At 45.1% G+C, this 16,547-nt stretch overlaps 1 protein-coding gene across 1 annotated transcript in view; it reads right to left on the bottom strand.

Moving 5' to 3' along the window:
- Positions 1-16,547, bottom strand: part of LOC120024807 (pleckstrin homology domain-containing family A member 7-like) — a 125,747-nt gene that overhangs the window by 73,312 nt on the left and 35,888 nt on the right. The window contains exons 7-9 of the mRNA XM_038969135.1: positions 12,927-13,102; positions 2,618-3,073; positions 1,550-2,096 (exon numbers count right to left, since the gene is read on the bottom strand). Coding sequence (XP_038825063.1) covers positions 1,550-2,096; positions 2,618-3,073; positions 12,927-13,102 — 1,179 coding nt within the window. The remainder of the gene's footprint in view (positions 1-1,549; positions 2,097-2,617; positions 3,074-12,926; positions 13,103-16,547) is intronic.

The raw sequence follows: 16,547 nt of genomic DNA, 5'->3' as shown, positions 1-16,547 counted from the left end.
GCAAATCATAAATGAACATTTACAAGGATGAATATGCCTGCAGTGTGGTTCAGATTGTTCCTGGCTTTCTGTCCCCGCTACTGGGCATTCTGATATGTAGCACCCCAAACTTAAAGGGAATGCCTGCAACTTAACAAACTCATTTGTGCACACAGCATATTTTTTCTTCTATCCATGTATTTATTTCCATCCTTCCTCCTCTTATTTGAAATAAAGTGTGCCCCCAGTTTAAGTTGCTACAGGGTTTGGAAGGTTTGACATTTTTGCTTAACACACAGAATTCCTTGGCTAGGCCCTTCACAGAACCTTAAAAGGACACAACCAACAAGAGATTGAATTAACTACACATAAATTATCCCCAACCTGCCTTCTTAAAATAACATTTGTTTGCTACCAGCGAGAGAAGCACTGTGAGCCATTCCCTCAGAGATTCCCAAGCCAATCTTTTTTTGCTGTATAATAGGTTTTTCATTTAAATGTAAGATCAGAAGAACGAGACCGTTGCTGATGGTTGAGATACAGTGGAGATGTTTACAGGGTGCTGAGAGGCCCTGGGCAAATTGAATTAGCCGCTAATAACACACACACACACACAGACACATACACTTGTGTGATATTCCATAGGAGGTACACGGAACACAGCCCTGAAATGCACAATCAAGCCAAAAAGACATCACCAGTCTAAAAGATGCTGGATCCACCAAAACAAAGTTAATCTGTAGACTAAATGTAGTACCCATAAACCATTGCTTTCTTGGATGGTCTCACACACACACTGTGGCTCATTAAAAAAATACTTTTCCTCTGAGTGTTTATGATTATTCTGTGAGCGAGCGGAGCGGCAGTGTTCTATTTGAGACACATAATTAGTGACTTGGCGTTATGGGTGAATGATGAGGAAACAGAGGCTGGGACATTCTGTTTACTTGGCGTGAGGACAGTGGGATTGCGATAAGGGCTGCGTGGAGGCTGGTGTGGTGCAGCCTTGTAGAGACAGCCTCACATGTGGGGGGTGTGGGAGCCGGCAGGGAGACAGCACAGGGTACGGATGGCGTAGGACAGTGCCTTGTCACAGGGGGTCACACACTCGCACACACACGGCCACACAGGCTGGTGGGTGTCTGAGCCCGGAGACTGGGCCGGGCCGTGCTGGGAGATGGGAGGAATGGGCGATGGGGAGGCTCCCACTCACACACACACACCCTACCACCTGTGTAGAGGGCCTGGGTGTGGACTGTGTGAATCCTTCGGAGCTTGTGACCGGCATCAAAGTGAAGATGCCGGGAAATTACAGCAGGGCTACTTCTCATGCTCATCTTCCCATGGTTGGCCCTTTCTCTAACGGTTAATGTGTCAAAGTTATTATCCCTCTAAGAGAGAGATGAATTGGAAATTCACTACAAACAAAATGACCTCAGTAACTGTGAGAATTAAACCCTTTTATGAAAGATGAACGTTCCTTAGCTGTGAAACATTTAGTGTTGTGCCAGTCCCAGGCTGGTAAACCAGCCTCTTTAACCCTTTAAACCCCAGTGGGTCAGAGTCCTACCTTAGAGAGCTGAGAAAACACCCGTCTAGGAGAACTGGAGCCGGTGGGGGACTCCCCAGGTGGCACCTCATCCAGCGGCCTGACCGTCACCCTGTCTGAGGGGGTGTGTGGCCTGTGTGGGGACAGTGGTTTGAAGGTGGGGACAGATGGGGGGACTTCACAGGGGGAAGGGGGCACAGAGATGGAGCGAGGCAGCTCCACAATGACCCTGAAGGAGGCTGTGTCCAGGAAGTCTGGCCCGGTGTAGATGGGCGCCGTGGGGCTGCCGTGGCGGAACTGCTGGCGCTGCTGCCACTCATACAGCTGCCACACCATGCCCTCCTTGGTGGCCATGCGCTCATCGGTGGACATGCGGAAGTGGCTGAGCCGGTCGTGGGCGTATTTGTAGTCGCTGGGCAGGTTGCGGGGCGCCGAAGGGGAGCTCCCGCCAGACGGGAGTCTGGGGGTCTTTGGCAATGTCTGGTAGGCCTCTACTACCACGGCCTTAGGCTGCAGGGGAGGCGTCCGCTGAGGAAGGGGGAGGGCGTACTCAGTAGTAGGTGTGTTGCTAAGGTTAGGAAACAGGGATAAAGCCTTTTACAAACTGTGCAGTCTACTTATTTCACCAGGTACATAAATGAGCATCAATACTGAGTTGAAACTAAAGTGCATTTAAGTAAGTGACAGTGAAAAAGCAGTTCAGAGCTGAGACATTCACAATCGCCACCAGGGGGAGACATTTATAAAAAGTTTGTTATAATACAGTATGACAATTGAATGGTTGACATTGGGGCATGGGCTGAGGCTATAGTTAGCACAGCAGGCTGCTAAGGGGAGAACGGCTCATAATAATGTCCGGAACGGAAAAAAGGGAATGGCATCAAACACATGGAAATCATGTGCTTGATGTATTTGATACCATTCCACCTATTCCACTCCCACCATTACAGCGAACCCGTTCTCCACAATTAAGATGCCATCAACCTCCTGTGATGGTTAGGGTTATCATCACTGAAGCTAAGGATAAGATTATGCTCAGGATAAGAGTAAAGATTAGATTAGATGAGTAATGTAGGTCTTCTGACTGACCTCTTGGGATCTCCCTTCTGTACTTTGACCCAGTGCTCCACCTGAGCCAGAGCAGTCTTCCTCTGCACCTGCTTCTCTGTGGCTGTCCGTGGGACAAAGCCCCTCTTATACACGACGTTCCCATTCTGCTCAGGGGGCAGCGTGGCGAGGACTGTGTGGGCCTGGCCATTCCTGGGGTGTGAGGGGCCAGGGAGAGTGTCTGGGGAGAGCCTGTCCACCTCTACCTCTACCTCCGTGGCTGGATGGCTGAGCTTTCTAGGAGCCTCCAACACGTACCTCTCCTCGTCCCCCTGGCTCAGTCGGATCTCCCCCTCCGGAGGCTCCTCTCTCTCGGGCCGCTGGAGGCTCCCTGAACGCGACTGGGAGGGGCTCTTACTGGTGTTGTTGTTGTTAACGTGGTTGGTCTGTGGTACTGCCTGCTGCACTGACATTTCTGGTCTCTCTGTGACTGCCTCTCTGTGAGGGGTGAGAGGCGATAGAGGTCAACAGGGATACTGGACTATAACAGAGGCACTTTACAGTTACCTAGGCTAAAGACAACGGCCAAACCTGGCGTTTCTATCACACCAACCCCTGGACATTAGAAACAACTGACATGATTAATCAACTCAGTGTGACATGGTTAGTGACAAGCTAATACACTGAACAGAAATATAAACGCAACATGCAACAATTTCAAGGATTTTAGTCAATTTAAATGAATGAATGAATTTTCTATGGATTTCACCTGGGAAGGGGCGCGGCCATGGGTGGGCCTAGTGGCAGTTTATGGTAGAAAAATTAACATAACATTCTCTGGCAACAGCTCTGGTAGACATTCCTGCAGTCAGCATGCCAATTGCACATTCCCTCAAAACTTGAGACATGTCTCATTGTGTTGTGTGACAAAACTGCACATTTTAGAGTGGCCTTCTATTGTCCCCAGCACATTATGGTAAAGTACATGGACACCTCCATTAACCTGATTTGACTGACTCTCAATCCTATTTCCCACTTGAGTGATACTAGTGAAAGCATTCAAATGTCCTTTATTCAAATCAAATCAAATTTTATTTGTCACATACACATGGTTAGCAGATGTTAATGCGAGTGTAGCGAAATGCTTGTGGTTCTAGTTCCGACAATGCAGTAATAACCAACAAGTAATCTAACCTAACAATTCCACAACTACTACCTTATACACACAAGTGTAAAGGGATAAAGAATATGTACATAAAGATATATGAATGAGTGATGGTACAGAACAGCATAGGCAAGATGCAGTAGATGGTATAGTGTACAGTCTATACATATGAGATGAGTAATGTAGGGTATGTAAACATAAAGTGGCATAGTTTAAAGTGGCTAGTGATACATGTATTACATAAAGATGGCAAGATGCAGTAGATGATATAGAGTACAGTATATACATATACATATGAGATGAGTAATGTAGGGTATGTAAACATTATATTAAGTGGCATTGTTTAAAGTGGCTAGTGATACATTTTTACATAATTTCCATCAATTCCCATTATTAAAGTGGCTGGAGTTGAGTCAGTATGTTGGCAGCGGCCACTAAATGTTAGTGGTGGCTGTTTAACAGTCTGATGGCCTTGAGATTGAAAAACAGCTTCAGTCTCTCGGTCCCAGCTTTGATGCACCTGTACTGACCTCGCCTTCTGGATGATAGCGGGGTGAACAGGCAGTGGCTCGGGTGGTTGTTGTCCTTGGTGATCTTTATGGCCTTCCTGTGACATCGGGTGGTGTAGGTGTCCTGGAGGGCAGGTAGTTTGCCCCCGGTGATGCGTTGTGCAGACCTCACTACCCTCTGGAGAGCCTTAGGGTTGTGGGCGGAGCAGTTGCCGTACCAGGCGGTGATACAGCCCGACAGGATGCTCTCGATTGTGCATCTGTAGAAGTTTGTGAGTGCTTTTGTTGACAAGCCAAATTTCTTCAGCCTCCTGAGGTTGAAGAGGCGCTGCTGCGCCTTCTTCACAACGCTGTCTGTGTGGGTGGACCAATTCAGTTTGTCCGTGATGTGTACACCGAGGAACTTAAAACTTTCAACCTTCTCCACTACTGTCCCGTCGATGTGGATAGGGGGGTGCTCCCTCTGCTGTTTCCTGAAGTCCACAATCATCTCCTTTGTTTTGTTGACGTTGAGTGTGAGGTTATTTTCCTGACACCACACTCCGAGGGCCCTCACCTCCTCCCTGTAGGCCGTCTCGTCGTTGTTGGTAATCAAGCCTACCACTGTAGTGTCGTCCGCAAACTTGATGATTGAGTTGGAGGCGTGCATGGCCACGCAGTCGTGGGTGAACAGGGAGTACAGGAGAGGGCTCAGAACGCACCCTTGTGGGGCCCCAGTGTTGAGGATCAGGTGGAGGTGGAGATGTTGTTACCTACCCTCACCACCTGGGGGCGGCCCGTCAGGAAGTCCAGGACCCAGTTGCACAGGGCGGGGTCGAGACCCAGGGTCTCGAGCTTGATGACGAGTTTGGAGGGTACTATGGTGTTAAATGCTGAGCTGTAGTCGATGAACAGCATTCTCACATAGGTATTCCTCTTGTCCAGATGGGTTAGGGCAGTGTGCAGTGTGGTTGCGATTGCGTCGTCTGTGGACCTATTGGGTCGGTAAGCAAATTGGAGTGGGTCTAGGGTGTCAGGTAGGGTGGAGGTGATATGGTCCTTGACTAGTCTCTCAAAGCACTTCATGATGACGGAAGTGAGTGCTACGGGGCGGTAGTCGTTATTCATTACTGAGTTCCTCCAAAGAGGGAAGGGAGACTACAGGGAGAGGTTTTCAATATGTTTTTAACACCCACATATTTTCATGGAGAGGGGAGTGTAACTAAGTGAGGCTCTTTGAATCGGAGGCAGGCTGGGTTCCCCTTGAGAGTCGAAATGACAGCCATTTTGTCTTTAAACAAATAGCTTGGGGTAGCCTCTTCATCCATGACTCTGTGTAATAGCTCTAGTGATCATTAATTTGTCCCACAGATGAATGTATGAGACTCTCTCCCTCTGCAGGGAGTCATTCATCTGAGATATAAATTATCTGATTCCCAGACCAACACTATACACATCTAACAAATCACACATTTTTTAGATTACAAATATTGACAGGGCAGGTCCTCAATGGACAGTTTTTAACTCAGTTTCAAAGTTCAGAGCATATTCAGACATACAGTACCAGTTAAAAGTTTGGACACACCTACTCATTCAAGGCTTTTTCTTTATTTTGACTATTTTCTACATTGTAGAATAATAGTGAAGAAATCAAAACTATGAAATAACACATATGGAACCATGAAGTAACCAAAAAAGTGTTAAACAAATCAAATTTGAAATTCTTCAAAGTAGCCACCCGTATTCTCTCAACCAGCTTCATAAGGTACCTGGAATGCATTTCAATTAACAGGTGTGCCTTCTTAAAAGTTAATTTGTGGAATTTCTTTCCTTCTTAATGTGTTTGAGCCAATCAGTTGTGTTGTGACAAGGGTAGGGGTGTTATACAGAAGATAGCCCTATTGGTAAAAGACCAAGTCCATATTATGGAAAAAACTGCTGAAATAAGCAAAGAGAAACGACAGTCCATCATTACTTTAAGACATGAAGGTTAGACAATCCAGAAAATGTCAGAAATTCTGAAATTGCAGCCCCAATAAATGCTTCAGAGTTCAAGTAACAGTCACATCTCAACATCAACTGTTCAGAGGAGACTGCGTGAATCAGGCCTTCATGGTCAAATTACTGCAAAGAAACCACTACTAAAGGACACCAATAAGAAGAATAGACTTGCTTGGGCCAAGAAACACGAGCGATGAACATTAGACCAGTGGAAATCTGTCCTTTGGTCTGATGAGTCCAAATTTTACATTTTTGGTTCCAACCGCCGGGTCTTTGTGAGACGCCGAGTAGGTGAACGGATGATCTCCACATGTGTAGTTCCCACCGTGAAGCATGGAGGAGGTGTGATGGTGTGGGGGTGCTTTTCTGGTGACACTGTCTGTGATTTATTTAGAATTCAAGGCACACTTAGCCAGCATGGCTGCCACAGCATTCTGCAGCGATACCCCATCCCATCTGGTTTGAGCTTAGTGGGACTATCATTTGTTTTTCAACAGGACAATGACCCAAAACACACCTCCAGGCTGTGTAAGGGCTATTTGACCAAGAAGGAGAGTGATGGACTGCTGCATCAGATGACCGAACTCAACCCAATTGAGATGGTTTGGGATGAGTTGGACCGCAGAGTGAAGGAACGCAGCTCAGCATATGTGGGAACTCCTTCAAGACTGTTGGAAAAGCATTTCAGGTGAAGCTTGTTGAGAGCATGCCAAGAGTGTGTAAAGCTGTTGTAAAGCTGTCATCAAGTGGCAACTTAGGTGGCAACTTAGAATAATCTGTTTAACACATGATTCCTTATGGGTTATTTCATAGTTTTGATGTAAAGAACAACCCTTGAATGAGTAGGTGTGTACAAACTTTTGACTGGTACTGTAAACGAGTGTTAGCTAATGCTCTACTGAAATTCCAAGTTCTAGCTTGCTGTCTAATCTGTCTACATGATAATGCTGACATCCTGATAACATTATAATGTAGCACTAGCAGTAGATTCAGACAATGATTTTCAGGAGAAATAGCTTCCCTTGGAGCTGCTAATGAGCACCGAGCAGCGTTGGCCACTAGATGGTATTGTTTCACAAAACATCAGATCCAACCTTCCCTCTCAGCTGTAGAATGCAAGTCCAGATCAGTCACATCATGTATGTACACTTCATTTCTCCTACACCACAAGCTATGTCATTCATCTAACCAAACCATAACTTTTTCTCCTTTTAATTGAAACAGCTATTCTTTATTCCCTATATACAGCACTACTTTTGACCAGGGCCCATGGGGATCTAATCAGTAGTGCACTATATAGGGAATAGAGTGCCATTTGGGACACAGATGTGTTTGTGCCCTGTGATGGAGTAGAGGGAGGAACCTTGTCTGTGCCCTGTGACTGGCCCATGCTCAGCTGGCAGCAGGAGCAGGATGGAGCACTCATCCATACAGCAGCCAGCTGCAGAACTCACATCCCATCCATCCCACAGCACAGGAGAGGAGACACTATCAGATCAGTGCTACGCCTGTCCTGCCATGGATGACTGCTCACTGAGTCCCAGTCAAGCTAAGCCAAGCCAGGCCAGGCACACTCCCACCTACAACCCCAACAGTTAGGCACTTTGCTAATGTTTCTACAGGCACATGATCAAGATCAGACTGGGAAAAATGTGCTTTGCTTTGTGCTGAGAAGGTGATAGGAAGAGAGAGGGAGGCTGAGGTCTACTGGGAGAGGTACTGGTGGATCCCTGTTTGGACTAAGAGGCATTGGGTTTACTGGGGACTATTGAGGATAACTACAGAGGACACTATTGGGGATAACTACATAGGACTATTGAGGATAACTACAGAGGAGTCTATTGGGGATAACTAGAGGAGACTATTGGGGATAACTAGAGGAGACTATTGGGGATAACTACAGTGGAGACTATTGGGGATAACTACAGTGGAGACTATTGGGGATAACTACAGTGGAGACTATTGGGGATAACTACAGAGGAGACTATTGGGGATAACTAGAGGGGACTATTGGGAATAACTACATTGGAGACTATTGGGGATAACTAGAAGGGACTATTGGGAATAACTACATTGGAGACTATTGGGGATAACTAGAGGGGACTATTGAGGATAACTACAGAGGGGACTATTGGGGATAACCACAGAGGAATATTGAGGATAACTACAGAAGAGACTATTGGGGATAACTACAGAGGAGACTATTGGGGATAACTACAGAGGAGACTATTGGGGATAACTACAGAGGAGACTATTGGGGATAACTACAGAGGAGACTATTGGGGATAACTACAGTGGAGACTATTGGGGATAACTACATTGGAGACTATTGGGGATAACTAGAAGGGACTATTGGGAATAACTACATTGGAGACTATTGGGGATAACTACAGAGGGGACTAGTGGGGATAACTAGAGGGGACTATTGAGGATAACTACAGAGGGGACTATTGGGGATAACCACAGAGGAATATTGAGGATAACTACAGAAGAGACTATTGGGGATAACTACAGAGGAGACTATTGGGGATAACTAGAGGGGCCTATTGAGGATAACTACAGAGGAGACTATTGGGGATAACTACACAGGAGACTATTGGAGATAACTACAGAGGAGACTATTGGGGATAACTAGAGGGGACTAATGGGGATAACTAGAGGGGACTAATGGGGATAACTACAGAGGAGACTATTGGGGATAACTAGAGGGGACTAATGGGGATACCTACAGAGGGGACTATTGGGGATAACTAGAGGGGACTATTGGGGATAACTACAGAGGAGACTATTGGGGATAACTACAGAGGAGACTATTGGGGATAACTACAGAGGAGACTATTGGGGATAACTAGAGGGGACTTTTGGGGATGACTACAGAGGAGACTATTGGGGATACCTACAGAGGAGACTATTGGGGATAACTACATAGGAGACTATTGGGGATAACTAGAGGGGACTTTTGGGGATGACTACAGAGGAGACTATTGGGGATAACTACAGAGGAGACTATTGGAGATAACTACAGAGGAGACTATTGGAGATAACTAGAGGGGACCTTTGGGGATAACTAGAGGGGACTATTGGGGATAACTACAGAGGAGACTATTGGGGATAACTACAGAGGAGACTATTGGGGATAACTAGAGGGGACTTCTGGGGATAACTAGAGGGGACTATTGGGGATAACTAGAGGGGACTTTTGGGGATAACTAGAGGGGACTTTTGGGGATAACTAGAGGGGACTTTTGGGGATAACTAGAGGGGACTTTTGGGGATAACTAGAGGGGACTTTTGGGGATAACTACAAAGATACTATTTGGGACACTACAGGGAAACTATTGTGGATAACTAGCGGGGACTATTGGGGATAACTACAGAGGAGAATATTTGGGACACTACAGAGGAGACTATTGGGGATAACTACAGAGGAGACTATTGGGGATAACTACAGAGGAGACTATTGAGGATAACTACAGAGGAGACTATTGGGGATAACTACAGAGGAGACTATTGGGGATAACTACAGAGGAGACTATTGGGGATAACTAGAGGAGACTATTGGGGATAACTACAGAGGAGACTATTGGGGACACTACAGATGAGACTATTGGGGATAACTACAGAGGAGACTATTTGGGACACGACAGAGGAGACTATTTGGGATAACTACAAAGAGACTATTTGGGATAACTACAGGGGATACTATTGTGGCTAACTAGTGGGGACTATTGGGGTTAACTACAGAGGAGAATATTTGGGACACTACAGGGAAACTATTGTGGATAACTAGCGGGGACTATTGGGGATAACTACAGAGGACAATATTTGGGACACTACAGAGGAGACTATTGGGGATGACTACAGAGGATACTATTTGGGACACTACAGATGAGACTATTTGGGACACTACAGATGAGACTATTGGGGATAACTACAAAGAGACTATTTGTGACATTACAGGGAAGACTATTGTGGATAACTACAGAGGAGATTATAGGGGACACTACAGAGGAGACTATTGGGGATAACTACAGAGGAGACTATTGGGGATGACTACAGAGGAGACTATTGGGGATGACTACAGAGGAGAATATTGAGGATAACTACAGAGGAGACTTGAGGATAACTACAGAGGAGACTATTGAGGATAACTACAGAGGAGACTATTGAGGATAACTACAGAGGAGACTATTGAGGATAACTACAGAGGAGACTATTGGGGATAACTACAGAGGAGACTATTGGGGATAACTACAGAGGAGACTATTGGGGATAACTACTGTCACGTTCTGACCTTTATTTCCTTTGTTTTTGTCTTTATTTAGTATGGTCAGGGCGTGAGTTGGGGTGGGCAGTCTATGTTTGTTTATCTATGTTTTTCTATTTCTGTGTTTGGCCTGATATGGTTCTCAATCAGAGGCAGGTGTTAGTCATTGTCTCTGATTGGGAACCATATTTAGGTATCCTGTTTTGTGTTGGGTTTTGTGGGTGGTTGTTTTCTGTCTTTGTGTGTCTGCACCAGACAGTATTGTTTCGGTTTTTCACATTTGTTGTTTTTGTATTTTGAGTGTTCACCTTCATTAAACAAGATGAACAATTACCACGCTGCACCTTGGTCCTCTTCTTCTCATCCAGACGACAACCGTTACAACTACAGAGGAGACTATTGTGGATAACTAGCGGGGACTATTGGGGATAACTACAGAGGAGAATATTTTGGACACTACAGGGGAGACTATTGTGGATAACTAGAAGGGACTATTGGGGATAACTACAGAGGAGACTATTTGGGACACGACAGAGGAGACTATTTGGGATAACTACAAAGAGACTATTTGGGATAACTACAGGGGATACTATTGTGGCTAACTAGTGGGGACTATTGGGGTTAACTACAGAGGAGACTATTTGGGACACTACAGGGAAACTATTGTGGATAACTAGCGGGGACTATTGGGGATAACTACAGAGGACAATATTTGGGACACTACAGATGAGACTATTTGGGACACTACAGATGAGACTATTTGGGACACTACAGATGAGACTATTGGGGATAACTACAAAGAGACTATTTGTGACATTACAGGGAAGACTATTGTGGATAACTAGCGGGGACTATTGGGGATAACTACAGAGGACAATATTTGGGACACTACAGATGAGACTATTTGGAACACTACAGAGGAGATTATAGGGGACACTACAGAGGAGACTATTGGGGATAACTACAGAGGAGACTATTGGATATTAACTACAGAGGAGAATATTGGGGATGACTACAGAGGAGACTATTGAGGATAACTACAGAGGAGACTATTGAGGATAACTACAGAGGAGACTATTGGGGATAACTACAGAGGAGACTATTGGGGATAACTACTGTCACGTTCTGACCTTTATTTCCTTTGTTTTTGTCTTTATTTAGTATGGTCAGGGCGTGAGTTGGGGTGGGCAGTCTATGTTTGTTTATCTATTTCTGTGTTTGGCCTGATATGGTTCTCAATCAGAGGCAGGTGTTAGTCATTGTCTCTGATTGGGAACCATATTTAGGTATCCTGTTTTGTGTTGGGTTTTGTGGGTGGTTGTTTTCTGTCTTTGTGTGTCTGCACCAGACAGTATTGTTTCGGTTTTTCACATTTGTTGTTTTTGTATTTTGAGTGTTCACCTTCATTAAACAAGATGAACAATTACCACGCTGCACCTTGGTCCTCTTCTTCTCATCCAGACGACAACCGTTACAACTACAGAGGAGACTATTGTGGATAACTAGCGGGGACTATTGGGGATAACTACAGAGGAGAATATTTTGGACACTACAGGGGAGACTATTGTGGATAACTAGAAGGGACTATTGGGGATAACTACAGAGGAGACTATTTGGGTCACTACAGAGAAGACTATTTGGGACACTACATGGGAGACTATTGTGGATAACTAGTGGGGACTAATGGGGTTAACTACAGAGTAGAATGTTTGGGACACTACACAGAAGTCTCTTGGGGATAACTACAGCTGAGACTATTTGGGACACTACAGAGGTGACTATTGGGGATAACTACAGCTGAGACTATTTGGGACACTACAGGGGAAACTATTGTGGATAACTAGAAGGGACTATTGGGGATAACTACAGCTGAGACTATTTGGGACACTACAGGGGAAACTATTGTGGATAACTAGAAGGGACTATTGGGGATAACTACAGCTGAGACTATTTGGGACACTACAGAGGTGACTATTGGGGATAACTACAGAGGAGACTATTTGGGACACTACAGAGGCGACTATTGGGGATAACTACAGAGGAGACTATTTGGGTCACTACAGAGGATACTATTGGGGATAACTACAAAGAGACTATTTGGGACACTACAGTGGAGACTATTGTGGATAACTAGTGGGGACTATTGGGATTAACTACAGAGGAGAATATGTGGGACACTACAGAGGAGACTATTGGGGATAACTACAAAGGAGACTATTGGGGATAACTACAGAGGAGACTATTGGGGACAGTACAGAGAAGACTATTGGGGATAACTAAAGAGGGGACTATTGGATATTAACTACAGAGGAAACTCTTTGGGACATTACAGTGGAGACTATTGTGGATAACTACAGAGGAGCCTATTGGGGACACTACAGAGGGGACTATTGGGGACAACAAGGAATGGCCTGGAAGGGAGGGACTAACCTCTTGATGCCTTGACTCTGCATGAGAGCAGCCTTATTCATGGCTCGGATCCAACCATTCATGTCCTCCTGCGTGTCGGCACTGAAGAAGTACGTCCTCATCCCACCGTGCTCTGCCTGCGAGCCAATCACAGAGTTCTTATTGTAAATGTAGGAGCGCATTCCTGTGTGGCTCGCCTGTGGAGAGAAGAGAAGAGACACATCAGAACCAAAAAAAGGATGGGAAAGATGGGATGGAGGGGTTGAGGGGTCAAAGGGTACGTTCTGCAAATGAAGAATCAGAGAGAGCAAGTTAGCATATTAGCTCACAATGGGACTCAAAGCCATCACCAGAACTTACAAAAATAATAACAAAAGCAAGAGGCACCATTGTCTCTACACTAAAGATGCTGATGCAACACGCCACGCATGAAGAAGCATTGGTTTTAAAGTTAGACAAGTAGTCAGTTTCATCTCTATATTTGAAGTGTTTTACAAGTCCCAATGCACAGCAAATTCCTCATTAATACCCTTGGGCACAAACTAATTTCACACAAACTTACAGTAACTCAACATAGCGTACCCAGTTTGCCTAGCTATCGCATTGTTACAAAGCACAACCTCTCACCCATATGCACACGAGAGACATACATAGTACAAAAACACACAGTGAGCACAACACAAAGAGAAACCTCATAATTAGCCTTACCCTGGTCACTGGCTGCTACAGGCTAGAGTAGATCTGTCTCTACAGTATAGTGTAATGGGCTTGCCCTCCTGTCTGGCCCCTACTGTAAATCTGCCCACCCCAACGCCCCACCACAAGGCTAATCTCCCCCATCCGGCCCTGATAGGGGGCCAACGCTGCCACTGACAACTTACTGTCCAATTACAACACAGATCAGCATTTTCCCAACACAGTTCCACCCCAAACTACTACACTGCCCAGTCCTCCAGCACAACGAAAACCTTTATACAGCTTTCTGCTCTCCAAACCCCTCTACTGCCTTTCCCATTCCAATACAACCTGTATCACCCAGTACTGGCCTGCCTGCTGGTCCATGCATAGTCCCAGACCATCATTTTGCCTGTACCTATTACACAACTCTTCAAAGTAGTGCACCATATAGGAATTAGGATGCCATTTGGAATTCACCCTATGTCTATCAGGAATCCATCCTACATTTACAAACAAACAGCAATCCATTCTAAATCACTGAAAACTTATCTTTAGCGTACAACAAGTGCATCCACCATCATGTCGTGTTTCTGTTTAGTATTGTACTGTAACTTGTGATCAGCTGTAGTGATCTTACTTGGCAGTGGGGTTAACAAAGCCTGTTTTGATTGCAGAGTCCTGTATTATCCAGCAGCATAGTGCCAGCTTGATCCCAACTGAATCCCCCAGAGAAAAGTGCTGAATGGACAGGCCAGACCCAGACCCATGACATAGGGTCCACATCCATACTCACCAGCTCTGCAGTCTACCACACACATCAACAATGTGGGGATGTTTCGTGTCGGAACAGTTACTTACTTTCCACAGTTCCTCTTTCACAAAAAGAGTGTGATTTTAAGGTGAGTATAAATGGAGGACCCTCTGCTATTACCCAGCTCTCTCCCCTGTTTAGCATGGAAGACTTGAAGGCTCTATTTTAAGGCTCCCTTGACATAACATTAGGGGGGTCTGGTCTTAAGCTTTCATTGGGTAATGAACCTGGGTGATTTATCTACAGGCTGATCTTGACTTTAAGAACTAGAGAGCTTTTGGGGCGGGGTATCAACAGGTAGACAGACATCACACTTTAACTTCCAGGACCTATTCCACTAATATAAACCATGCCAATGAGTCGAATAAAAACCAATCAAAAAAATGTACATCCGAAATGTTTATTCATTTTTATTTAACCAGGAAAAGCCCATTGAGACCCAGAGAGACCTGACCAAGAAGGCAGCAACAATCAATACATTACAGAATTAAAATATACAACAATATAATAGAATTCAACAACATGATCCAGCCTTTAAAAAAAGCATTTACACTCCTCTGTAACAGAGTCTCCCATCAAAATGTTTAATTCATTCAGTGGCACTAACATATCTAGATGAGGCATAAATTGTAGACTATTCCATGCCTCTGGTACACAAAACGAGAAGGCAGTCTTGCCTAATACTGTAAATGTACTATACATTACAAAACAAATACATTACAAAACAAAACATATTAATCAATGAGCCAGTTCCATGGCACTAAATGATATGGCCTGGTTGTCCAATACAACAGAAACATTGAAATACAGCCTGGTATAGCTAGATAGACTGAATGTTTGTTGAATGCGATGGTGATGAGGCCAACAGAAAGAAAGGCAGTGAAACTGGAGAGGAGTGTGGAAACGGGATGGATGGGAGGAGGATGAGAGGAGGATGGCCCAGCCTAGTGTGAGACCCAGCTATCCCACGGTTCACATGGTGATGACAGTGTCCTGATGACTGATATGATATGGAGGAGGCGGGGCCCAAATACCAGTGCTACAGGGTCTAAACCCTCACAACAACCGATGTGTATCAGGCTTTGACTGATGGGTGGTTCCATATGAACTTTATGTCATCCAACAGATTTGACACACAGTTACATCAAGAACCAAGGTTGGCTTCACAGGCAAACGTTCAGTGAAATTAGCCAACCTGAATATTTGGAGAAGCACTGGCATTGTCCATCCATCCGTGATTGATGCAGAAAAATCATAATCTAAATGTGCATTCTTTTTGGTTTGGTAAATGAAAAGTAGACTATGAGCACGGATGAAGAAGCTAGGTGACGGTCCTCTGAGAGGGATGAAGGAAAATAAAATACCTATTCATGCAAGAGGGGCCCACCAGCGTGTTTCAGGATGGCTGTCCGGGGGGAGCGGCGCTCGCTCCACCAGTGCACAGTCAAAACAGGAGGCCATTCAACCAATAGGAACACACGAGAGATAAACACAGTGAGAAGAGCAAACAGAACAGAAGGGTAAAGGTCATTGACTTGCTCCAGTAAACAGAAGTGTCTCTCTGCTGTTCTCGGCTGGCTAGTCATCAACTCAAAGAGAGTGAATTATACTGAACAAAAATATAAACACAACATGCAACAATTCCAAAGATTTTACTGAGTAACAGTTCATATAAGGAAATCAGTCAATTGAAATAAATGCATTAGGTCCTAATCTATGGATTTCACATGACTGGGAATACAGATATGCACCTGTTGGTCACAGATACCAAAAAGGTTGGGGCGTGGATCAGAAAACCAGTCAGTATCTGGTGGGACCACCATTTGGCTCATGCAACGCGACACATCTCCTTCGCATAGTGTTGATCAGGCTGTTGATTGTGGCCTGTGGAATGTTGTCCCACTCCTCTTCAATGGCTGTGTGAAGTTGGAGCACGCTTTCATACACATTGATCCAGAGCATCCCAAACATGCTCAATGGGTGAAATATTTGGTGAGTATGCAGGACATTGAATAACTCAGATATTTTCAGCTTCCAGGAATTGTGTACAGATCCTTGCGACATGGGGCTGTGCATTATCAAGCTGAAACATGAGGTGATGGCGGCGGATGAATGTCATGACAAAGGGCCTCAGGAACTCGTCACGATACCTC

This window comes from Salvelinus namaycush, chromosome 30 (assembly GCF_016432855.1).
Source record: "Salvelinus namaycush isolate Seneca chromosome 30, SaNama_1.0, whole genome shotgun sequence".
NCBI classification, from domain to species: domain Eukaryota; kingdom Metazoa; phylum Chordata; class Actinopteri; order Salmoniformes; family Salmonidae; genus Salvelinus; species Salvelinus namaycush.
The sequence above is the reverse complement of the archived record's forward strand: the minus strand, read 5'-3'. Positions and strand labels throughout refer to the sequence as shown.